The 24,771-nt window shown below is 55.9% G+C and overlaps 1 protein-coding gene across 2 annotated transcripts in view; it reads left to right on the top strand.

Annotated features, from left to right (window-relative positions):
- Window positions 1-16,397: 16,397 nt before the first annotated feature.
- The window catches only part of Gas6 (growth arrest specific 6), a 32,560-nt gene continuing 24,186 nt past the window's right edge, over window positions 16,398-24,771 (top strand). The window contains exons 1-2 of one of the 2 annotated variants that reach the window (XM_048341036.1): window positions 16,398-16,641; window positions 17,035-17,201. In XM_048341036.1, coding sequence (XP_048196993.1) covers window positions 16,563-16,641; window positions 17,035-17,201 — 246 coding nt within the window. In that variant the 5' untranslated portion in view covers window positions 16,398-16,562. The remainder of the gene's footprint in view (window positions 16,642-17,034; window positions 17,202-24,771) is intronic. The other variant, XM_048341037.1, reaches the window with a different exon arrangement.

Consider the following 24,771-nt stretch of genomic DNA (forward strand, 5'->3'; position numbering starts at 1 on the left):
AACATATAAAACCAATCTGTGTTTACCTTGGGATGGTAAGCCTGGTTCAATAGAAGAATATGAGTATTATAGTCACACAATGAAACAGGAAGTAAATCAGTAGAAAGAAAACAGTTACCTAATACTAAGACGGTATTAAAAGAATGTAAAACCTTACCTACAAAAAGATAGCTAGAGGGCTGGGAATATGGCCTAGGGGTAGAGTGCTCACCTTGTATACATGAAGCCCTGGGTTTGATTCCCCAGCACCACATATACAGAAAATGGCCAGAAGTGGCGCTGTGGCTCAAGTGGCAGAGTGCTAGCCTTGAGCACAAAGAAGCCAGGGACAGTGCTCAGGCCCTGAGTCCAAGCCCCAGGACTGGCAAAAAAAACAAAACAAAACAAAAAGATAGCTAGAAATAAAGGAACTTTGTTGGCTTTGCTGTTTTAAGTGTGAACACGTCATTAACGCAGTGTGAGGACATTAACCCAGGGTGAATACATCATTAAACCAGAGTGAAGACAGGCTCTGTTTTTGCCCATCACATTACGGCATCCTTTCGACTTCTATTTAAAGCAGAATAGGAGAAGCCGGAGCTCCTAGGGCCTGGGGTCTTGGGGAGGAGGGAGGAAGGGGGCTGAGGCAGGGAGTGGCTGCAGAGAGTGCAGAGGAGGCCACACACCCTGGGGACTCCAGAGCTTGGCCAGGAGCAGGAGCTGAGCCCAGTCATTGCCACAGGCTGCTTCTGCAGGTCCAAGGGTTCTATCCCATGGGGACGACTGGGCTCCCGGGCCATCAGAATAGACAGCCTGCCGATCTGGAGACCTCCTTGCTGGAGGAGACACCGGGAAAACACGGTGCCCCGCCAGCACACCGCCAGCTCTCCTGTCAGAAGTCCAAAGGGTTCATGGCTCGATTTGCCATGCTTCTCGTACCTAGGGGGCTACTGAAGAGTTGCTGACCAACGAACCTGCCCTTGCGCCACACAGCCTCATTCTGAGCCTTTGGGACAAATTCCAGAATGTTCAGACATCGCCCCATGCCTCCCGGGGGGAAGTTAGAGCCCCACCAGCAGGTATGTGGTGGGCGGTGGAGCGGTCCTGTAGAATGGCTCTGGTGAGGCCGCTGTCTGTCCTGCCTGCCACAATGACACCTGCACTCACTGTCGGGGAGCTTTCTAGAAGCAGCTGTTTAGTTACAAACAGCTGGTAAGGCTTGGCATTATAGCTGATCTTTGAATGCGGCCTGGCTTTCTTTTTGTTTAGTTTATTTTTTGTGCCTGTCCTGAGGCCTGGAATCAGGTTGGGTTTTTCTCTTAAGGAGGGCTCTCTACCGCTTGTGCCACAGACCTCCACTTCTGACCTGCCACTGGTTGGTTGGAGATAAGAAATCTCATGCACTTCTCTGCCCAGGATAGCCTCAAAGCTCAATCCTCAGGTCCCAGCCTCCTGGGGAGCTGTGATTATGAGGGGTGCGGTGCCCGGTCTCCTCTCTTTGGGAATGGGTTGTTGTTGCATCTACCCTTTGCATTATCGTTGTACCCCCTCCCCCACACTCCCCAGCAGGGCCTCCACGTGGGGCCTGTCCATGCTCTGGTGGCCCTTGGGCATAGTCTCCACACTCGGAGAGCACTGGCCAGCACGGCCCCTGTGCTGGGTCCTCACACACGTCTTTATGGTGGCTGGCATCTCAGATGCGTTCACCTGTCTCATCTATGGACAGGCATGTTTCTTTGTCTCAATGTAGACCAGCGGGTAGCTGGAACAGCCACCTGTCACTGTTCCTGCCCTGAGGCACTGGGGTCCTGCTCAGGCCTCGGCCTGCCCCCTGTAGGTCCGGGGTTCCTGGCTGGCTCCCTGTCCTTGTGTGCCCCTCATCTCCTGGGGTGTGTCTCACTGCCCCCCCCCCCCAGGTGTCCTTCCTCTGCTCACCTGCTGTAGGAGTGTCATGCTCTCTCAGGCCCCACGTGGAAGCCATGCAGGTGACTGTCATGGAAAGCATTCACACTGGGGAAAAAGCACCCCAGTTGTAAAGGTCTGTTCTTGGCCAGGGCCAAAGACCCTAAGCACCAAGGCTAAGAAATTCCTGACCGTTGTGCGTACAGCATGGTGGCTCCATGGGCGTCTCAAGAGCATGTGACTGGAACCCTGGACATGCCTGGAAGTCCCCACACTGTTCCTGGGAGTGCAGCGATTGCTCAGAAAGAATGGTGATTGCACCCGTTGGACTCAGTCATCAAGAGGGACGGGCAGCAGGCATGGCTAGGCTGGGTGCTAGGCAGGGCAGCCCTCCGGTCTGTCTCCGCAGCTAAGTGAGCCAGGCGATAATTCAGTCTCAATGCGTAGAACAACAACTGGCCACAGCTTGTGGGGCCCAGGCAGGCTCAGGGCTCAGAGTTCTGGTGTCGCCCGTTTTCTCAAGGAATTCTCACGTAGAACAGACACAGGAAATAATGGGGTGATGGAATTCAACAGGATAAAGCAGAAAACAATATGTGCAATGAAGCCAATATCTACTTTTCTCTATAATATGCTTATTATACGATTTGGAAAGAGGCAGGCCAAGATGGAGAGAGGGAAGAGGGACAGAAAAGAGAGGATGAAAGGGGAGGGGAGAAAAGAGAGAAGAGGAGAGGGAATGGTTAGAGCTACATGGCTCAAGGAAACCAGGAGATTTTTTTTTGCCATAATATTTTGAGAGTCTCTTGTAATTCAAAGAATAGTTCTCACATTGTATATACAATTTTATATCTTTTGGAGCAGTTACCACACAGACTGCATTACCCTGCATATGGGTAGATAAATGCATACTGATGCTTGATAACTGTTGGTTTTCATTTCTTTATGGTTACCCACGAGGAATTTCCCAGCTTGTTTACATTCTTCACCAAGACAAGCAATGCTGAACCAGAGTGGCTATTTGGAGGCAGCAGGACTTCTTTCCACACTTTGAACTCTTTCCTTTGGATCAATTCCCAGAGCAGAGAGGTTGGGAAGACAACCCTCAGGACTCCTGGCAAGTACGATCACCAGCCTCGCATGAGTCCACCGCTCCCTAAATTTTTTTCTTGTTTTTTTTTTTTTTATTATTATCAAACTGAATTACAGAGATGTTACAGTTTGTTCCCTAAATTTATGAGACACTACAACAGTCCTGTTGTGCTGTTGTTTGGGAGGAAGAGCAGGACAAAATCCCCTAAAGGGCAAAGGACCAGGGGGCCTAGCGAGTCTCCCGTTCCCACTCCCTGGGACTGGAGGAGGGCGAGGAAGAAGCCCCCAAGTCCCCCACAGCATCTCGCGGTTCCTGAAGTCCTGCCCAGGGCACGGGATGGCACAGGGGTGACCTGGGCCACCTGGCCAGTGGCACCCCGGGAGGTGATAAGGGCTCTGTCTTCCTGCAGGAAGAGCCCACAGCTCAGCCGCGCACCACAGGCCACCGGGGGCCTGCTGTCGGTCCACTCACAGAGCAGAAAAGAGGCCATGAAAGACACGGGATCATATTATGCCTTTCTTTCTGGAAGCTTGGGCTTGATTCTCAGGGTTTACTGCTGCTAGATAGATTGTGCAGCTTGGTTCACTCTTCTTCCTGAAACAACCCTGAGGTTCTGCAGAGACTGGGGTGGTGAGAAGGGCCTGGCGTGTGGAGGGTGGGGTGAACAGCTTCCCGCCAGTGCGATCAGAGTTTGATCTTGAGGGCAGGTGTTGAGGCAGGCTGTGCAGCTGGACTCTGGCTGCGGCTCCTGTCTCAGCAGAGCTGCCTTCACCTTCCTCCAGTGAGGGCCGGTGGGGTGGGGGTGGGGGTTGATAAAGCAGCCTTCTGCCTTGCTGAGGCCTGAGAACCAATGAGCAAGGATGCATCCGCACTCTGAGAGCATTGGGACAAGAGTCCAGGCCTCCCGTGGAGCATAAAAAGTCCTGCCTCACGTCTACATTCCAGGCGGCACACCAGAGGGCTGAGCCTCCGGCGATCCATGTCTGACCTTGTCCTCACAGCAAAGCCAGCTGCCAGGTCTGCCCCAGCCTTCTGACTGGACTCCAGCCCAGCCGCTCCACCACAGAGGCTGGACCTGAGGGCAAAGCACTGGGCTGGACACCTGCTCACAATTGTTAGGCCTCGTCCTCTTGGTTGGTTTGTCTCATTCAGAAGTAAATTCAATTCATTTCTCTGGGTTGTCAGAACTGCTCTTGGAAGCTGCTGTATTTATCCCCAGTTTCCTCTACCCATTCGCCACTTCGTTTTCCAGGAGTGACCGCAGGGTGTGCAGCTGCTGAGCTGTGGGTTGTTAGTAGGATGTGGTCCAGCTCTTGTCAGGGCCCAGTCCCAGGACCACCATGGGCTCCTGCCACCACGGCTGTAAAAACCTCACCCACAGTGTCAATCAAGCCATAAAGCCTTTATGGCCTTTTGTGGAGATTGCCCTGCCTTCCTCTGCTGTGCCGAGTGTGACAGATGTCACCTGTCCTGCAGATGTCACATGGCCTTGGACTAAGGCCCTTGACGGGCGTAGCCTGGTCTCAGAACAGAAGCAGGAAGCATCATGTCTGAGATGGGTCAGGATGCAGCTCTGATGTCTGCAGCACCTGCAGACAGACAGGACTTCAGTTACACTTGGCACAATGCATCCAAGGCCGGCCTTGCTGCGTCGTGGCAGGCCCGGTGGAGGCTGCCCGGCGGCTCGGCCCAGGCTGGGGTACTCCCATGAGCCGGCCAGCAAGGTGGGCCCCGGCTGCTGGCCACGGGATGAGAGCTGGGGGCGTCAAGTTCCCCAGGGTCCACCCGGGCAGCAGCCCCGAGCCTCCGCGCTCCTTCCCCTGCCCTGTCGCCAAATAGTCAGGGCCAGTGGGAAAGACCTCACACACAGTCTTCTGGGGGGAGGAATGTTTCCTTTCTGTGTTTTTGTGTTGGTACTAGAACTTGAACTCAGAGCCCGGGTGCTGTTCCTTAGCTTTATCTGCTCATGGCTAGTGCTCTACCACTTGAGCTACAGATCTACTTCTGACTTTTTGGTGGTTATTTAGAAATAAGAATCTCACAGACTTTTCCGCCTGGGCTGGTTTTGAACTGTGGTCCTCCTGAGTAGCTAGGATCACAGACGTGAGCCACTGGCACCCAGTTGGATTTTTTTCGGATGCTGGTCAGAGATGCGGGTTTGGGGGGGTCATTGCTCCACTGATCATGCTAGTCTGGCCCCTGGCCGGCCGCTCTTCCTCTCTCAGGCCCCTCTTTGGTAGTGTCGCCGAGGCTGTGGATGAGAAGGTAAGAAAGCCGTGGCCAAGATCAGCCCACCAGTCCCTGTCATCTCCACCCACGAAGACTCAGGTGGGTGGCTGCCAAGACTGATCTCTGCGGGTAGCTGAGCGAGGAGGATGTATCCTGGCCACCGCCCGGCGCACAGCTGCTGCCACACCCATGGCTACCTGCAGGCCTCCCTGCAGACTGGTGCTGGTGGCTTGAGGCAGGGCAGACTGCACTACCAACACGGACAGAAGAGGTCCACTGTCCCGGCTAGACCTGCTCCACGTGTTCACGTCCTCAGGACAGCTCCAGCCGCAGACTGGGCCCCGAGGTTGCGGGGAGGGGAAGGTGCTCTTCCCAGAAGAACGTTCTCTTTCTGAAGTCCACGAGGGCACTGTCCACTTCCCTTCCAGCTGAGAAAATTTGGAAGGACAGATCCTGGGGGGAATCAGGCCTGAGGGGCGAGGTGTCCACAGCGGCAGGAGGCTGAGTGAATGGAAGCTGCTCTCTCCTCCTCGTTCTCCACAAACACAAGGGAACATTTTTGCCACATGGTAGCTGTGTGCCCACCAAGCGGGCTGGCTGCCCAGGGTCCTGAGATCTTGACCCAGTCAAGTTGTCCTGGACTTCCTACTGCAGTTGTTTTGCTGTTTTGTTTTAAGGTGTTGTTTGTGTCTGCCTTGGTCTCCAACAGAGCTATCAGCAGGGATTTTGACCAAGAATCTCATGATGAGTGGAGGAGCCCCCAGGGGCATCTCCAGACTCGCCATGCTTGAACCTACCAAGTGGATGACCAAGTCCTAAGACTTGGACATCAGGAATTCTGTTGTGAGGGAATTTGTTCTGTGAACAGTCTTTTCTTGTCTAGAATTCTTGATTCCATCATTCAGGATACAGACGGGACTCCCATAATCCCCGACATGTACAAAATGTAGTTTGTGATAGGTGTGATGGTCTCTTTACAAAACAACCTTGGTGCCCATCGAGAAAGCCCTTCCTGGGTGAGGAGGCAGGAGTGGGTGGGGCACCCGGAGGCATGCCTTGCCCAACTCCAAAAGCCTCCCCATGGACTTGGCCACCGGCCAGCGCCATGTTCCCTGGCAACTTGCCATGATTTTTAACCCTGAGTCTACCCGCTAACATCAGCCCACAGGTATTTTCCCAGAGAAAAGGCAAATCACGTTGGCACATAAGGAAAGATAGCTACTAAAAGATTTGTCCCAGCCATTTAATGTTTTGAAGAACAGAGGCTGTGGAGTCCAGCCAAGCACTGTGACCCTTTCACCCTCTTTACCTGTGCCAGAGGGCACTCTGCTCATTAAATACCCCAGGAACTGGCTGTACCTGCTTTCTGCTTCCTCCATTAACTAAAGCCAGGAAGTCCTCAGCACTTGCACATTCTCAAGAGCCAGGACTTGAGGATTAAGAGGCCACATTTGTTCTTCCCTGGATGCAAGGACAGACCAGCCAGGCAGCTCCAGGGCCGGGGTTGAGAGGAGAAGCCAGGTCCAGCCACCCCACTGCAGGAGACACAGCTCTGCCCATCCACCACCAGAACACTCACGGGACATAGACGAGATCCTGTGGGAGACGAGGTCTCGCCCAGCTCTGCCCATCCACCACCAGAACACTCATGGGACATCATAGACGAGGTCCTGTGGGTCTCTCCCAGCTCTGCCCATCCACCACCAGAACACTCACGGGACATCATAGACGAGGTCCTGTGGGTCTCGCCCAGCTCTGCCCATCCACCACCAGAACACTCACAGGACATGGACAGGTCCTGTGGGTCTCGCCCAGCTCTGCCCATCCACCACCAGAACACTCAGGGGACATGGACAGGTCCTGTGGGTCTCTCCAACAGGAGTGTCTTTACAGAAGGGGAGAGAGACAACGACACTGTGTGTGCAAGGCAGAGGACAGGCCGTGCACGCAAGAGCCCAGATACTGGACCCCAGAAGCTGTAAGGTTAGAAAGCATTGTCCCTGGAACAATCACACTAGACTTCTGGACTCGGGGACACAGAAAAAATAAAGTTCTGTCTGAGCTCTCGGCTCATGGCTTTGCCCAGCTTCCTTCCAATGCCAGGCCTCGGGCTCCGCAGGAGGGGGCACGCCAGGCCTCGGGCATTGGCTGGTTCAGTGCCTGTGACCTCTCCAAGGGCGTGAGGTCTAGCTGGCAGAGCCGAGCTGCCCGTGAGCATCACACTTCCTGTCCTGAAGATGAAAAACACTTTGTTACATGAGAGTAGCTGTGTCAGTTGGAAAGAACTGGACAGTTGCTATAAATGCCTTGGAAGCTCTCCAAAATAATATTTATAGGCCTCTTCCTACTCTGTGTTGACCCAGGTTCCTTTAGAAAAAAACGTAATGAAAGCAAAGCTCATCAGTTTGTTTAAAATGGGCTCAGCAAACCACAGCACCTGACGCGCTGCTTGACTTCCCCTTCATAGTTCTGCTTGCAATGCCCCATCGCGTACCAGCCAGGCTTTTGTTCCTGTGGCACCCACTTGGGTTGTCAGCAGTTCCGAGTCCCTGCCTGGCTCAGCGGCCAGGGCAGCCTCCAGCTGGCCCCGAAGGGCAGGTCAGCCCCTGGGACGCTCCGCAGGGCACTGGCACTGCCGCGGGTCCTGGCAGAGGAGGGTGGCTGGCGTGCGTCTGCTGCCGGAGATGGGTGTCGTGCGTGCATGGGAAGTCTAAGCGCTGGCTTTGCCAGCAGCCTGCAAGCGCCACTTCCTACAGGACGGAGCTGGGCTCTGCCTGCCACCCACCTTCATCTCCCCAGCCAGGGGCAGGGTTTCAGGTTTCAAGGTCTTTGTGCTTCTTTTCCTACTCTGTCACGTATTTCTGTCCTGCAAACTTTAAAGAAAAAGTAGCCTCTGGAGTGAAGCATGATGGCTCACATCTGGGGTTCCGGTTACTCAGGAAGAGTAAACAGAAGGATCAGGGGCCAAGTCAACCAGACCCAACTTGAAGAATAACTAATTTAAAAACGGCAGGAGCCATGGCTTAAGTGGTCGAGCACCTGCCTAGCAAGTATAGGCTCCGAGACCAAACCTTGGTATCACTGGGAGAGCAGGAGAGAGCCGGCTCTGAACCAATTTATGGAGAAGGAAGTCCTTGAGTCATCGCTGTAGTCACCTGCTCTCTGATGGCCCAGATAGGACAGTGCCCTGCCCCCAAGCTCCCAGCCAGAGGCCCTCAGAAGTAGCCCCAGCTCCAAATTCCTTCTCAGTACTGTCTCCACAACCACACAAATCATCTTCCAAGGTCTTTGTGGAACTGGGTGAGCCTCCGAGCGGCTTCTCCACAGGCGGTTTGCCAGAAAAGACAGTTCCAGCAAGATCGCGAAGTACAGAGACTAAGTTATATGGCCTTGCAAAAACCCTGATGGCCCTGCAGGAGAGAAAGGGGACTGGCAAGTCACATGACCACTCAGCCTCTACCCACCGCTAATCGCTAGGCCTTGCCAGTCTAAGACAACAGCCTTCCCAGCTTTGGAGGACAGCCATCTTGCCCAGCTGGGCCTGGGTGGAGGGCTGGGACACAGCCCCTCCACCTCTCCAACAAGGAACTCAAGACCTGTTCCGTACAAAAGACCTTTTACAATGGATAATCTCATTCTCAGATGGAAATGGGCCATTGCAAGAGCAATAGGCTATCATCGAAGTCCAGTAGGTGCAGAAATGTAAAGAAGAGTGAAAAGTGAGTCTTCCTCTCTACATCACATGCCGTGGCGACAGTGTTTGCCTTTCTGCTTTCTGGGGACACCCCAGCTTTGAGAGAAACTTGGTTCTCGAGCCTATGAGATGGGGTTATTTGCCCCAGAGCCCTGTCTTCAGGGCCATCTACAACTCCTGACACCCTTAGAAGCCATTTACTGGTCTGGCCTACTGTGCCCCCATTCTGTGGAGTCCAGGTTCTTGAAGCCCATGGTTCTGGGGTTTCTACACACTCCCTCCTTTGACCACCAAGCCGCAACTCTGGTAGTCCGCACAGGCCCCTAGAACCTGTGTTTTCAAGATGGGCGAGGTCCCCTTCCAGCCTAGCGGCCCCAGAGGGAGCCAGCTTTCCTTCTCTCAGATGCCTCTGAGGCTCAGGAGCTGTCCTAGAGGGGGTGGCAGTTGGGGGTGGGTAAGAGGAGGCCCAGGACCCTCAGTTCCTTCCTTCATGCACTACAGCACTTCTCTTGGCTTCACAGCAAGGAAGGAGCCAACGGGCCCTGTGGTGGGCCGGGGCCTCAGGACAGACCTGGGGTCATTCAATCCCTGGCAGGGGAAGCAAAGCGGGCAGCCTGCGTGGCTGCACTTGTCCAAGGGCAGCTAACAGTAGCACTGCAGTGGCCCACACCGTACGGAGGAGCTGGAAGGCCATGGAAGCCCAGAATGGGGAGGCAAATAGAGCCAGATGCTGGTGCTACACAGCACAACCTGTGGGCACTGGCTGGGCAGCAGCAGGGCCCCGCCACTGCCTGCCTGGGCACTCCAGAGGCACCAGTGGCAATGGCCTTGGCATACCCCGCAGCAAGTCCAGGTAATGCCAGTAGCCCAGCAAGTGCAGGGACCCAGTGAGGACCACACTGGGGTCCTGCAAGCCAGAGACAGAGATGAGAAGCTGGAGATGGCCTGAGGCCCACGCAGCAGGCTCTGGAGCAGCGGCCTGTGCTGCCACCTGAGTTCCTGGCAGCTGGCCCCCCACGCACGCCTTGGAGAGCAGCTGCACAGCCCGCCCTGGACGCTTTGCTCTCCTCTCAGCCCCTCTTCCTGCTGTGCCTTGAGTCTTATCGGATCTTCCACTGAAGACAACTGGTCTCTGGCTGGAACCCCAGCTCAGGGCAGGCACGTGACCTGTCCTCCAGGCTGCTGGCCCTGACTGGAGCACACGCTGAGCGAGGACACACCGCCGAGGGGCAGCTTCATCACCATCATTTCATAGTTACCGTGCTTCTATTTAAGAGCCAATTAATGTGTATTCTGAGCTAGCTAACAAAACATATTTAGGGTACTAAATGAATGCAAAAAAGAGGAAAGGAAACGCATGCTCTCTGCTAGGCTTTGCAGGACATGTGCCTTTGTGTAATAACAAAATGAAAGACCTACCCGTAGCTTGGCGGCACCAGGGAGAGGGACAGCCAGCATTGCACTGCCCCAGACCCTGCAAAGTAACACCAGGACTCTGAACCTCTGATGTATATTTCTCAACCAACTTAGGAATTCTTCTAATAACATTGCTTTGTCAGCTAGAAAGGGAAAATGGTTCTGGGTAAAACTATTTTTTTCAGATTTTCTAAAACTGTAAACCTTAGTGTGGTAAACAGTGATCTTGGCCTGTAATGCGAAAGTGGTTCTTCTGTCTGGGCCTCTGCATCCTTCTGTCACGCAGCAGCCTTGCTAGCCTCAGTCTACCCAGCAGGCTGCCACTTGCCCGGTGATTCCACCACCCAGAGCTACAGTGCCCGTGGCCAGCACGTGAGGACAGGAGTGTGGCCACACAGGATAGTCCAGCTGTGGCTGCTGGCGTGTTGGGCAGCTTGCTCAAGGTCACATGCTCAAGGAATGGCTAAGTAGGAGGTGCCTGGGCCACCTCAGCTCCCAGAAACAGAAGTTAAAGGGAGTGCTGCTCCTAGAAGGATCAGACTCCGGACATCTTAGCCACACAAGCCAATCCACTCAACCCACTGGCCTGCGATTCTGCACAGGACTACACACTGCTGAAATCCCAGGGGCTGGTCTGACGGAGGCAACTTGGGCAGTGGGCAAAGGAGGTCTGGTCTGCTGGAGGTGGCCTGGCATTTTCTGCAGTTGCCATGTTCCTGTAGCCTAGTACAGTGATTTTAAACAAAGGACGTTTAGGCCATTTAAGACTTGGATTTTTTTCAGTTCTGGGGTTTGAGCTCAAGGCCTTGTGTTTCAAGGCAGACATTGTGACACTGAACTGTGTCGCCAGCCCTTTCTGTGCTGGTTTCTTTTGAGATGGAATCTCGGTTCCTGCCCAGATGTGCTCCTGGACTGCCGTTGGCCTGTGGCAGGCACATGCCACTGCGCCAAGCTGGTGTTAGACACTTCCATGACATTTGTCCTCACAGTCCTCGACTTCTTGAGACCTTGGAGCCCCAATGTGGTCTGCTCCACGGGCAGCCAAGCCGCGGGGGAAGCAAGGGGCCCCACTGCACCGGGCAGCCTGCCCGCAGAGGTGCGAGGCCTCAGGCAAGCGACGGCACTGCCACGACGTCTTGGTTTCCCTCCCTGCAACCCCCAGAGGAGTTGACGGTGACGTGGAAGCACTGCAGCGTGTAAGGCCAGGAGAGCAGCAGAAAGCCTGGACTACCAGATGCCAGCGGTTGCTGGTGGTTGCTGTGCTCGGAAGCCAAAGCCTCACTGACGGGATGCCCTCTCTCTCCCACAGGGCGGGAGCATAGCGCCCGAACATACCCAATATCGAGTCCCAGATTCTTGACAAACAAGGAAACAGCTTTTGAAGCTCAAACGTTGCAGTGACTTTTGGCTTAAAGTTTTACAGATCTCTGTCATCACACTTGGCCTTGGGATTCCTTTATAAAATGTTAACTGCTATTGGATAGGTATCAAAAAAAAAAAAAACCATAAAACAACCAACAACCCTGATAAGCCTGGCCTACCACTTTAATTCAACAAAACTGTCAGTTGGCTTTTTCCCTATACAGAAACTTTACTTTGCAATGAATTCTGTTTCCTTCAAACAATTTTCCTCTAACTCTAAATGTTACATTTTGCTTAGTTTAGTGATCAGAAAGAGGAACTTCTGAGGATGAAGCAAGTCTCTGCTAATCCTCAGGGCTATAGACTGCCCAACTGTGTCTCAGTCTTTGATTATGAGTCGGTCCGGACCCTCTTGCCTGTCCAAGAGCATATTTAATTGCTAAAGAATGTTGACACCTAGACACGGTCTCAAAATGCTGATCAACTAATACTGTAGGCTCGATTGTCAGGGTAAAAAATCATCACTCTGAAAGATCAAACAGTTCTTTCTGAAGCTCCTATCTTATCATGAGTAGTGAGCCACATGTCCTGAACTGCTTGCTTAGTCGTGAGAAGTTTGATAGACTTTACATCTAGACTTTCTTTTTTTTTGAAAATTTATTTGTTTATTAATTGAACACAAAATTTTTTTTGACAAGGTGTTGTGCAAAAAGGGTACAGTTACATAGTAGGGCAGTGTGTACATTTCTTGTGATATCTTACGCCCTGTTTTTCTTTCCCTTCTCTAGGTCAGGTAGACATATATACAATACACAATGTATCAGGAACATAGACAGTAGCCACGTGGCCACGCCCAAGAAAGATCGCCTAGGGCTTTAAATGTAATGTCGATATTAGACCATATGTCGACAGTAGTCTTATATGAACGTACATACCTAGCTTTTGAGCTATTGTATTCCCCTGAGAGGTCAATTTTTGACCTTTATATGTTGAGTAATTGTTTGATTTTAGTTACATACTGTTGGGTCGTTGCCCCAATCCTGTGGGGAATACTATTTGACAAGCAGTTTTTGGTTTCACAGACTTGGTCTCTACTGTCTCTCCGTCTCCCTTTGTTAACAGTCATATATCAGGGAGATCATGCCCCTTTGTTTTCTGTGTTCTAGGCTTGACATCTAGACTTTCTTGACATTATTTCTATCTCTGAGTTTGTGCAGCTACCTGGCCCATAGAAGTACATACAGCTCATGCCTTAGCTCTTAGTAAAACAGACCTCTCTCCTCCAGAAGCCATATAAGACGATCAACCCAAATTACGTCTTAGGTCAGAGTGGCTATAATAAGGATTCTTTTTGCTTGTCTGGTTGGTTTTTGCCAGTCTTGGCGCTTGAACTCAGGGCCTGGGTGCTGTCTCTGATCTCTTTTGTTCAAGACTAGAGCTCCACCACTTGAACTACAGCTCCGCTTCCAACTATTTGGATTCATTTTTGGTTAATTGCTTAAGGATCTCTAGACTTTCCTGCCTGAGCTGCTTTGAACCTTGGTCCTTAGATTTCAGCCTCCTGAACAGCTACAGGCATGAGCCACCAATGCCCCCGTATAGTAAGGATTCGTAACAAAATGTGGTTTATCCCAGGGATGCCAGTACTGTTTAACATTTGAAAAAGCAATTAGGGTATTTACATAGTAATTTATCATTGGTCAGAAGGATCTGGCAAGTTCCAGTGTCTATTCCTACTATTATGGAAAAAATGCACAAACATTAGAAAGAGAAGGGCACTTTTTCAACCTGAGAAGCAGTGTTTATGAGAAATATCCAGCTAACACCGCACTTAACGATGAAAGGCTGGATTTCCATGTAGGATCAGAAACAATTCTGATCAACAATTCAGAACTAAGACAGGGATACCTCCAGTATCATTAATATACAGCCCTGGCACATGCTAGGATTACAACAAAATAAGAAAAATAAGTAAAAAGAGTGTTATTTCAAATGAGGAAATTTTACACATACTCTGATTGCTTATGTAAAACATACCACCAAATACCAAAACAGCATCAAAACTAATCACTGAGTTCAGCGAAGTTGTAATGATACATCATAAATATCTACAATGAAGAAATTTAATCAGATATTGAAATTAAAACAATACCAACAGGATAAAAATGAAGCATCTATCAATAAATCTTACAACAAGCGTGTGCGGCCTGCACATAGACTATGCACCATGCATGCTGGAAGGATTTAAGAAGTCTATGTCAGCTGGGTGCGGTGGCTCAACACCTGTCATCCTAGCTGCTCAGGAGGCTGAGATCTGAGAATCATGGTTCAAAACCAGCCTAGACAGAAAATTAACCACCAGAAAGCTGGAAATGGCATGATGGCTCAAAATGGTAAGGCAGTAGCCTTGAGCAAAATAGCTCAGGGATAGTGCCCAGGCCCAGAGTTCAAGCCCCAGGGCCAACAGAAAACAAAACAATAAAAAAGAGAAGGCTAGATTAGTGAAAGATACATGCTGTAGTCACAGATGAGGTGATACACTATTGTCAGAATATTTATTTTGTGAAAATTAATCTACAGATTCAATACAATAGAAGTTAAAAATCATGGCAGATCTTTGAAGGAAATTAACTGATTTTTGCAATTCATATGCAAGTAAAATAATCAAACGATGTTAAGGAAAAATAATGATGTTTGGCTATATATACTACCTGACTTCAATTCTTACTAGAAATGTATTACCATACAGACAGACTGGTATTAACTTTAAGGAGAGGCAACTGAACAGAACAGTCTATAAACAGACCCACATATATGAGTTCAGTTGATTATTGACAAGGATTAAAAAGTAAGACACTGAAGAAAGTAGTCTTTTTCAATAAATGGTGGTAAAACAATTGCTTTTTAGTAGTACATACATATATAAACAACAGCCCATACCTCAACCCCATTTATTCAAAATGACAAATAATGGGTCAACATTACTTACTACCAAATGGTGAGCAAATTATTGCTAATTCAAAATGGATTAGGATCCTAGCTGTAAAACAAATTTACAGAACTTCTGGAATAAAACATGACTCCTTTTATGGTTAGATAAATATGACACCAAAAGCAAAATCCACTACAAAAATTAATAAGGTGCACTTCAGATAAGAATTCTACCCTTAGAGGCACCTCATGGCATTGCAATATACTACACCCATCACCCCACCGCCCGCCATCTACCATTCCCCATCACCCCACTGTACCCCACCTCCCACTCCCCATCACCCCACTGTACCCCACCTCCCACTCCCCATCACCCCGCTGTACCCCACCTCCCACTCCCCATCACCCCGCTGTACCCCACCTCCCACTCCCCATCACCCCGCGGCCCCCCACCTCCCACTCCCCATCACCCCGCTGTACCCCACCTCCCACTCCCCATCACCCCGCTGTACCCCACCTCCCACTCCCCATCACCCCGCGGCCCCCCACCTCCCACTCCCCATCACCCCACTGTACCCCACCTCCCACTCCCCATCACCCCGCTGTACCCCACCTCCCACTCCCCATCACCCCGCTGTACCCCACCTCCCACTCCCCATCACCCCGCTGTACCCCACCTCCCACTCCCCATCACCCCGCGGCCCCCCGGCCGTGCCCCCCAGCGGTGCTCCCCGGCCGTGCCCCCCAGCGGTGCCCTCCGGCCGTGCCCCCCGGCGGTGTTCCCCGACGAGCCCCAGGTTGACTCTGTGCACGGGAAGAGGCGAGGCACGCGTTCCAACAAGACCGGGTTCGATGGGGGCCGCCACGGGGATGGACGGCATCCCTGCCGGCCAGGCCTGGAGACCTGCGGGGGGGGGGGGGGAGGACCACAGAGGGAGGGCGCGCAGCGGGGACCCAGAAACCGGGGAGGCGGGCGCCCCTCACCCACGGCAGCGCTGGCGACGAGCCGGCCCGAGGGAAGCCCGCGCCCCCGGCCCCGCGCCCCGCCCGGGCTCAGCCCCCCGCCGGCCGCCCCTCGCTTCAGACTTTGATTCCTCGCAAAGATTCCGCCCCCCCCCCCCCGGCGGGCCGGAGCTGCTCCCGCGCGTGAGCTGCGCCCTCGAGCCCCGGGCCCACGGCAGCGCCGCCCGCGTGGCCCCGGCTCCCCGCCCCCCGCCCCCGGGGTCGCGCGCTCCCGTGCCCCCCTCCCCGCCCCCCGGCTCCCCGGCTCCCCGCTTCCCCCCCCCCCGCTCCCCGCTCCCGGGGTCGCGCGCTCCCGTGCCCGGCTCCCCGGCTCCCCGCTTCCCCCCGCCCCCCCCCCTCCCCGCTCCCGGGGTCGGGCGCCCCCGCCGTGGGCCCGGCTGCAGGGGGGCCCTGCCGGCTCCCCGTCGCCCCGGCGGCCGTGGGTCCGCCCCGGCGCGCGCCCGCTGGGGAGCCGGGGCCGAGGTCGCGTGGCGCTCCCGAGTGTGCGGGGCTCCGCCGGCGAGCGTCCCGGGGGGGGGGGGGCGCCCCGCGGATCGGCGGCTTCTGGAGCTGAGGCCGGGAAGGGCCCGGGGCCCCCGCCTCCCCCCGCGCCGCCCGCCGCGGACGCGCCCTGTCCCCGCGCGCTCGGCCCTCCGCGAGCCCGGGCCCCGGGGCGCTCCGCCCGCCGCGCGCTCCGAGGCCGCGGCCCCGCGCCGGCCCCGCCCCCGGCCGCCTCCCGCCGCCGCCCCCGCCGCCGCCGCCGCCGCCCAGACCGGCCCCGAGCGCCCGCGGAGCAGCCACGCCGCCCCGCCGCCGGGATGTGACCTTCAGCGCCGGCTGCACGCGATGCGCGGAGCCCCGGCCCCGCGGCGCCCGCGGCTCGCCAGGGCCCCCCGAGCGCTCTGACCGCGCGCCCGGCCGCCCTCCGCCCGGCCCGGCCCGGCCCGGCCCGCCATGCCGCCGCCGCCCGCGGCCGCCGCCGCCCGGGGCGCCGCGCTGCTGCTGCTGCTGCTGGCCTCGGAGTCCGCGCACCGTGAGTCCCGCGGGCCCCGCCGCGTCCCCGCCGCGTCCCCGCCGCCCCGCCGCCGCGGCTCCGCTTCCCGGCTCCCAGGCCGGACGCTCGGCCCCGGGTCCCCGCCAGCGCGGGCGCACGGGCGCGCGGGCGTCCCGGTCCCCGGCCCCGGGTCAGCCCCGCCGGACACCTCGGCCCCGGGCCCGACCCCCGCGCGTCCCGGCCCCGGGCCCCGGTTCCCACGCCTCCCGGCCCCCGGGGCGGGCGGACCCCGCACGCACGTTTTAGCCCCCCTCCCCCCCCGGACTTGACCTCCGCGGGTCCCGGCCCCCGTGCCCCGACCCCCCCGGCCCCCTCCCCGCACGGCCCCCTCCCCGCACGGCCCCCGCTGACGGCGCCGCCCTCTCCCCGCAGCCGCGCTGCTGCGCGCGCGCGAGGCGGCCCAGTTCCTGCGGGCCCGGCAGCGCCGCGCCTACCAGGTCTTCGAGGAGGCCAAGCAGGGCCACCTGGAGCGCGAGTGCGTGGAGGAGCTGTGCAGCAAGGAGGAGGCGCGGGAGGTGTTCGAGAACGACCTGGAGACGGTGAGTCCCCCAGGCCCGGCCCCCGGGGACCCGGGGACCCGTCCCGCCCCGTGAGCCGGGGGCCCGCAGCCTCCGCAGGGCCGCGCGGGGAAGGAGAGGCGCAGAACAGCTCGCGCCCCTTCCCCGAGGACGACACACGGTCGGCCTCACAGCATAAAGCACGCCGGGGTTCGAACGGCAAAAGCACCCCACACTTCTAAGGGTTGGACATGGGGGTGCGGCTGCCCCCGGCCTCCTCCAGAGAGATGGAGGGTTCCCCCAAAGAGGAATTGAAAGATCCCAGGGCTGCCTGCCGCAGCAACTCCAAAAATACTGCGGTGGGGATTGTGCAAAGAGCAGTGGGGGGTGGGGGGGGGCAGCCGCCGCAGGAGGCCGCGGGCGGGCGGGGGACGAACTTCTATTAATAATGTCCTTGGGGAACAGGGCACCAGGCCAGGGGCCAGCTGCAGAGCGCGGCCCTGGGGCGCCGGAGGGCAGCCGGGAGGAGGGAGCAGGGCGAGGGAGGCCTGTGGGCATCAGGGGCACTGCCCCGAAGTACTGTGGCTGTGACCTGGGCTGGCAGAGCCCGCACACCCCAGGCAGAGAGCCCTGGCTCTGCGCGTCCTGTCACCCAGGGCTGCCATTCCAGGACCCGTCACAACTGAGCTGGTGATTCTGTTGGAATCTTTCTTCTTTCTTGTCACAGTGATGTACATGGGGGCTACAGCTTCATACATCAGGCAATGAGTACATTTCAAATCCATCTTACCTCCTGCCTCATTCCTCCCCCCCCACCCCTCCCATCCCCATTTCCTTTCCCCCCATGAGATGTGCAGTTGGTCTACACCATACAGTTTTGTAAGTATTGCTGTTGCGTTGGTTTGTCTTATTATCCTTTGTCTCCCGATTTGGGTATTCCCCTTCCCTTCCCTTGTTCCAGTATACATATATACAACATCCAGGGTGCCAAAATCAGTTACAATGATATTAGGGGTAAAACCACAGGAAAGAATTACAAAAGAAAAAGGGCATAGCATCTTTCTTTTAAAGAATTCTTAGTGCTCCCCACAGGGATCCTGGCTGTGGACTGGACAGCCCCTCCGTGTTCCCCACAGGGATCCTGGCTGTGGTTGGACAGCCCCTCCGTGTTCCCCACAGGGATCCTGGCTGTGGACTGGACAGCCCCTCCGTGTGTTCCCCACAGGGATCCTGGCTGTGCACTGGACAGCCCCTCCGTGTGTTCCGTGTAGGGATGGTGGCTGTGGTTGGACAGCCCCTCTGTGTTCCCCACAGGGATCCTGGCTGTGGACTGGACAGCCCCTCTGTGTTCTGTGTAGGGATGGTGGTTGTGGATTGGACAGCCCCTCCGTGTGTTCCGTGTAGGGATGGTGGCTGTGGACTGGACAGCCCCTCTGTGTGTTCCGTGTAGGGATCCTGGCTGTGGTTGGACAGCCCCTCCGTGTGTTCCATGTAGGGATGGTGGCTGTGGATTGGACAGCCCCTCCATGTTCTGTGTAGGGATCCTGGCTGTGGACTGGACAGCCCCTCTGTGTTCCCCACAGGGATCCTGGCTGTGGACTGGACAGCCCCTCTGTGTGTTCCGTGTAGGGATCCTGGCTGTGGATTGGACAGCCCCTCTGTGTGTTCCATGTAGGGATGGTGGCTGTGGATTGGACAGCCGCTCTGTGTTCCGTGTAGGGATGGTGGCTGTGGTTGGACAGCCCCTCCGTGTGTTCCGTGTAGGGATCCTGGCTGTGGATTGGACAGCCCCTCTGTGTTCCCCACAGGGATCCTGGCTGTGGATTGGACAGCCCCTCTGTGTTCCCCACAGGGTTCCTGGCTGTGGTTGGACAGCCCCTCTGTGTTCCCCACAGGGATCCTGGCTGTGATTGGACAGCCCCTCTGTGTTCCCCACAGGGATCCTGGCTGTGGATTGGACAGCCCCTCCGTGTGTTCCGTGTGGGATCCTGGCTTGGACACCCCTTCCTTTACTTGCTCTCCTGAAACAACCATTAGGCCTGTTGAGTGCCACTGCGCACACTGCATGGTGCCACAAGCAGAACCCCACTCTCCCCCCCACCCCACCCCCGTCTCCCCACACACTGTCTTTCTGGTGTCCTCCTGCGTTCTGCAGAGAGCAGGCTTTGCTCCCCATAGAGAGAGGATGACTGATCTTCTAGTTTTGTTGTTTCTGTTTCTTAAGTGCTGGATCCTGATTGCTCAGCCAGTCGTTTCCTTGACAGGTCTCTCAAAGTCATAAGGAGGGCTCCCACACTCCCTTACCCTATCATGTAGGCTTTTCTACCCGTGTACCCTGTTACATGAATCCCGTGCTCCTGCGCCCTATGACCTGGGCCCCCATGTGCCTGTCATCTGGGCTTGAGTGGTGAGGACAGGGACTCCCATTCCCCTCCTCACCAGCATTCTGCGGGACCGAGTGTGGGACTGGGCTTGTGGTGACAAGCGGTGAGAGAAACATGGCCCCGGCCCAACCCAGGGAGCTCTGCCCGCTGCGACCTGCCTGCCAGGACTGACAGGCTGGAGCTGGCCCTTCCTGCCGCTCTGACACAGGGCTGCCCTTCCCTGAAACGGCTCCTCTGGTTTTAGTGGGTTTTACAAAGGTGTGACGTGAAGACCCTCTTTAACACCCGTGCTCTGCACTTCCTGTCTGTGACTGCGGGCCCGGTTGCTGGGACGCGGGGGTAGCTGGTCCCCTCCTGTCTTGTCACAGTCCGATCCTGGGAGGGTTCTTCAGCCGCCTGTTCACATCAGAGTCATCCGCTGGATTCCCTCCCCTTCTGCTGTACCCGTAACCAAGTCATAACCCCTACATTTTTCTTTTATGGTTGAGTTTGCGGTTGGACACTTTCCTGGGCCTCTTCCCTGCAGCCTGGGAATTGCCAGCCCTGGGCTCCAAGCCTGTCACTGGCCTCCTACAGAGGTCTGGCCTGGATTTCTGGATTTGGCCTCTGGCTTGCTTTCTTTGAGTTCCTGGAAGCCAGGTGGTGTGGGGGGAGAAGCCTGGAGCCTGGGTGAAGCAGGGCAGGACTCCATAGACCCGGGGTCTACTGCTCTGGGCTGTCCCAGTCGCGTCCTGCTCCACCCCGGGGAGACCTAGGAGTGGAGGGTCCTGCACACACTGCTCACCACCCGTGTCCCTGGGAAGAGGTGGCGGAGGCAGGCTGTGTGGTGGTCAGGGTCTCTCTCCCTTCCCTCCTCCCCTCTCTCCCCTTTCTCTCTGTCCTCCCCTCCCCTCCCCTCTCCGGGTGGCTTGGCTGGAGTGGGGACCATGTCCCCGCCCTCCAGCTAGGCAGGCCTGGCAGCTCAGCTTCAGCCGGGGCTCTGGGCTCCAGGGCCCCTCAAACCACACAGGGGACAGTTTTTGCTCACTCTGCTGGCAGCTCCCAGGTACTTCCTGCTCAGCCTGAGGGTCCAAGTTAGGGGTTCTTCCTATTAGGAGAGAGTATCTGACCCCCAGTCCAAAGCCTGCAGGCCTTAGGCCCTGGCCAGCTGCCTGCCGGTTCACCTTCCATCTGTCCTCCCTCGGCAGTGTTTCCTGCAGCCCCTCCACCCACATTCCTGGACCTCCATGTCCTGGGCAGCTTGCCTGGCCACTTCTAATCACATCGCTCCTCCTTTCCCCCAGGCTCCTCTTATCTCCTTTTCTTTTTTTATTGTTACTTTCCCAGTGAGGAGGGAGGAGTTCCCTATCTGCTAATTGAGAGACCCCAAGAAGGAGAGACCCCAGGAGGGGGACACCCCAGGAGAGAGACCCCAGGAGAGAGACCCCAGGAGGGGGAGACCCCAGGAGAGAGACCCCAGGAGAGAGACCCCAGGAGGGGGAGACCCCAGGAGAGAGACCCCAGGAGGGGGAGACCCCAGGAGGGAGAGACCCCAGGAGAGGGAGACCCCAGGAGGGGGAGACCCCAGGAGAGAGACCTCAAGAGGGAGACCCCAGGAGAGAGACCCCAGGAGAGAGATCCCAGGAGGGGGAGACCCCAGGAGGGAGACCCCAGGAGAGAGACCTCAGGAGGGGGGAGACCCCAGGAGGGAGACCCCAGGAGGGAGACCCCAGGAGGGGGACCCCAGGAGAGAGACCCCAGGAGGGAGAGACGCCAGGAGAGGGAGACCCCAGGAGAGAGAGAATCCCCAGGGAGACACCCTCAGGAGAAAGAGAGACCTCAGGGAGAGACCCCAGGAGAGGCCTCCACCAGTGCTGCCTAGCCAGCCCTGCCCCATCCTCTGTGTGAGTCTGTTAGAGTTGGGTTTTTTGTTTGTTTTTTTGTTACTAATTTTTACTAAATCCTTTGAAGTGTGGGCCTGGCAGGTTGGACCGATGTTTGCTTATTCTGGTCTGGAGGCTTCTCCCAGCCAGAGCTGTTGCCACCTGCACTGCCCCTGAACTCCCTTCCTGCTCCCTCCCCCTCCAACGGAGGCAGAAAATCCCAAGTTCCTGATTACCACCTTGCTTACTTTGAGCTACGAAGTGTACTACTACTTGAAGTAGGACTGGCAACCTGTGGGCTTCACTAGGTCAAAGGACTCCCCCATCACCACTTCCTTCCCTGCCCCCAGGTGTGGTGCAGCCTCCCCACTGGCTGGTGGATTGTCCTAGGACTCAGGGTGTAGTCAGTTATAAAGCCTGAGGTCCTGCTGACCTCGCTCAAGCCATGGATGCCCTCTGAGGACCACGTCCTTGAGACTGGGTTCTTTGTTGTTGTTGTTTGTTTGTTTTTGCCAGTCCTGGGCCTTGGACTCAGGGCCTGAGCACTGTCCCTGGCTTCCTTTTGCTCAAGGCTAGCACTCTGCCACGTGAGCCACAGCGCCACTTCTGGCCATTTTCTGTATATGTGGTGCTGGGGAATCGAACCCAGGGCTTCATGTGTGTGAGAAAAGCACTCGACCACTAGGCCGTATTCCCAGCCCCTGAGTCTGGGTTCTTCAGGGCAGCTTGGGACAGACCACTGCCCAGGTGGGAGGACGTTCTCTGCCCACTAGAGCAGCCATGGGAGGGGCCAGGGTCCACTTGGCTGGGGAGGTCTAAGGGAGCCCAGGAGGAGGACCTGGAATAGGGGTTCCTGACAAGGAGGCATGTCTAGGTGAGAAGCCTACTCCACCATGCCTAATAGCTGCCTGGCACACGTATACACACACTCACACGTAGACGTGCACTCACACCCTGCCTGATGGCTGCCTGGCACACACATGCAAACACACACTTAGACACGCACTCACACCCTGCCCGATGGCTGCCTGGCACACGTATACACACACTCACACGTAGACATGCACTCACACCCTGCCCGATGGCTGCCTGGCACACGTATACACACACTCACACGTAGACGTGCACTCACACCCTGCCCGATGGCTGCCTGGCACACACATGCAAACACACACTTAGACACACACTCACACCCTGCCCGATGGCTGCCTGGCACACGCACACACACACACACTTAGACATGCGCTCACACCCTGCCTGATGGCTGCCTGGCACACGCACACACTTAGACACACACTCACACCCTGCCCGATGGCTGCCTGGCACACGCACACACACACACTTAGACATGCACTCACACCCTGCCCGATGGCTGCCTGGCACACACACACACACACACACTTAGACACGCACTCACACCCTGCCCGATGGCTGCCTGGCACACACACACACACACACACACACACTTAGACATGCGCTCAGACACATTGATACACAAAATTCATTCAACACACATATACACGCACATAATGACTCATATATACACAGACCCGTTTGTACACACAGAGACGTACCTGTACACAGAGCACGCACACGCAGACTGGGATGTCTACACAGCTAGCTGGTTGCTGACACGCCCGTGGACTCCCATGTGGAGAAGCGCGCATGCACACTCTCCCCAGCTGCTCGGGTGTCCTTTCTCAAACTCCCGGACCCTTCTCTCCTGGCTGCTTCCCTGGGGCTGTAGCCCCGGCCCGCCTGTAGGGAAGGAAGGGTCTGTCCCCCTGGGCTGGGGCTGTGGGCTGCTATCAGGATTCAGGTCAGGCCCCGCCCAGGCCTGAGGCCTGGACATGGCTGGGCCCCTTGAACTCCACTCTGCCCCAGGTCCCAGGTGGATTAAGAGGGGAGCACCCGCTCACCAGATCTCTGCCCCCTGTCGGTGCCTAACATGTCTCATTGCAGACCTAGGCCCTTCAGGCTCTTTTAGTTCTCTCTGCAGAATAACAGCAGAGCACCCACTGAGGACAGCACCCTGCTCCAACCAGGACTCTGAGCCTCAGAATCTGACTAAAGTCACAGGCACAGGTGTGACTGGGCAGGGCTAAGCTTATGTGTCTAGGCTGCCTTCACAGAGATCTAATGGGGGTGGGGACGCCACAGAGTCTCAGCATGGACGGTGGTTGAATCTGTGTATGGAGGTAGCCTCAGCCCTGACTCTACTTATGTCCACGTGGCTGATTCCTGTGGGCAATGTGACCTGGCACAGGGGACTGTGTTTCAATTTCACTGCGGATCTGGCAACCCCGCCATGCTCCCTGACTTCTAGTGCCGACATGCTCAGCCTGGGCAGAACTCAGGTACCAGCTGGGATGTCGCTGGTCTAGGGCCTCAACCTACAGCGTGACATTAGGCTGCTGCAACAGCCCTGGACTTGGATCACCTCCATCAAACCAGCTGGGCAAGCCCGGTTCTCTAGATTGTGCCTTAGACTGTCACCCAGGGTCCTGTTCCTGGCCCACTAGAATCACAGCTCTACAGTTCCCAGGCATGGCCTTGTGCTGAGTGCTGCCACTGGCCCTCCAAGGAGATTGGCCATTACAACCTCACAGAAGCCAGAGCTTGACCCAGGGGGCACCCTGCCCCCCAGAGGCACAGGGCTGGGGGAGCACCCTGCCCCCCAGAGGCACAGGGCTGGGGGAGCACCCTGCCCCCTAGAGGCACAGGGCTGGGGGAGCACCCTGCCCACCAGAGATACCATAGCCTCCTTTTCAAGCCAGTCACAGGCATGCAGGTTGCAGTGGCACCTCTCAGGGGGCCAGGGAGAACAGGTTTCAGTCAGGCCCTCTGTTCTTCTCTGTTCCTCTGTGTTCTCATGGCCTGTCTCAGGGAGCCACAGTTGATCCCAGGTCCCAAATCTACCATACCCACTGTGGTGATTCAGGCCTTCCAAGCAAGGCTCAAGCGCAAGGCTGGTGCTCTACCATTTGAACCACATCTCCATTTCCAGCTTTGGGGCGGTTAATTAGAGATAAGAGTTTCAGGAACTTTGCTGCCCCTTCTGTCTTGGAACCAAGATTCTCAGATATCAGCCCCTGTTGAACTCTCTACCTTTACGGTTAATGAGCCTAAACTCTTATTTATCAGTGGCTTTGTGGTCGGTGTCTCCTCAAACGTTCTCCTTGAGTCATGGAATTTCTCTTTTTGTTAGGTTTATCATTTCGGTTTAAAGGTGATTACAATTCTACTTAGAATAATTTGTCAGATTCAGCTAGTGTCTATTCAGATAAACAGCAAGCTGGTAGTTTAGGTGAGATTGAAGTTTATTTCTTTTTCCTGTAGAAGGTAAGAAGCTGGCAGGTGGGCTGC

Source organism: Perognathus longimembris, chromosome 3, assembly GCF_023159225.1.
Source record: "Perognathus longimembris pacificus isolate PPM17 chromosome 3, ASM2315922v1, whole genome shotgun sequence".
NCBI classification, from domain to species: Eukaryota; Metazoa; Chordata; class Mammalia; order Rodentia; family Heteromyidae; genus Perognathus; species Perognathus longimembris.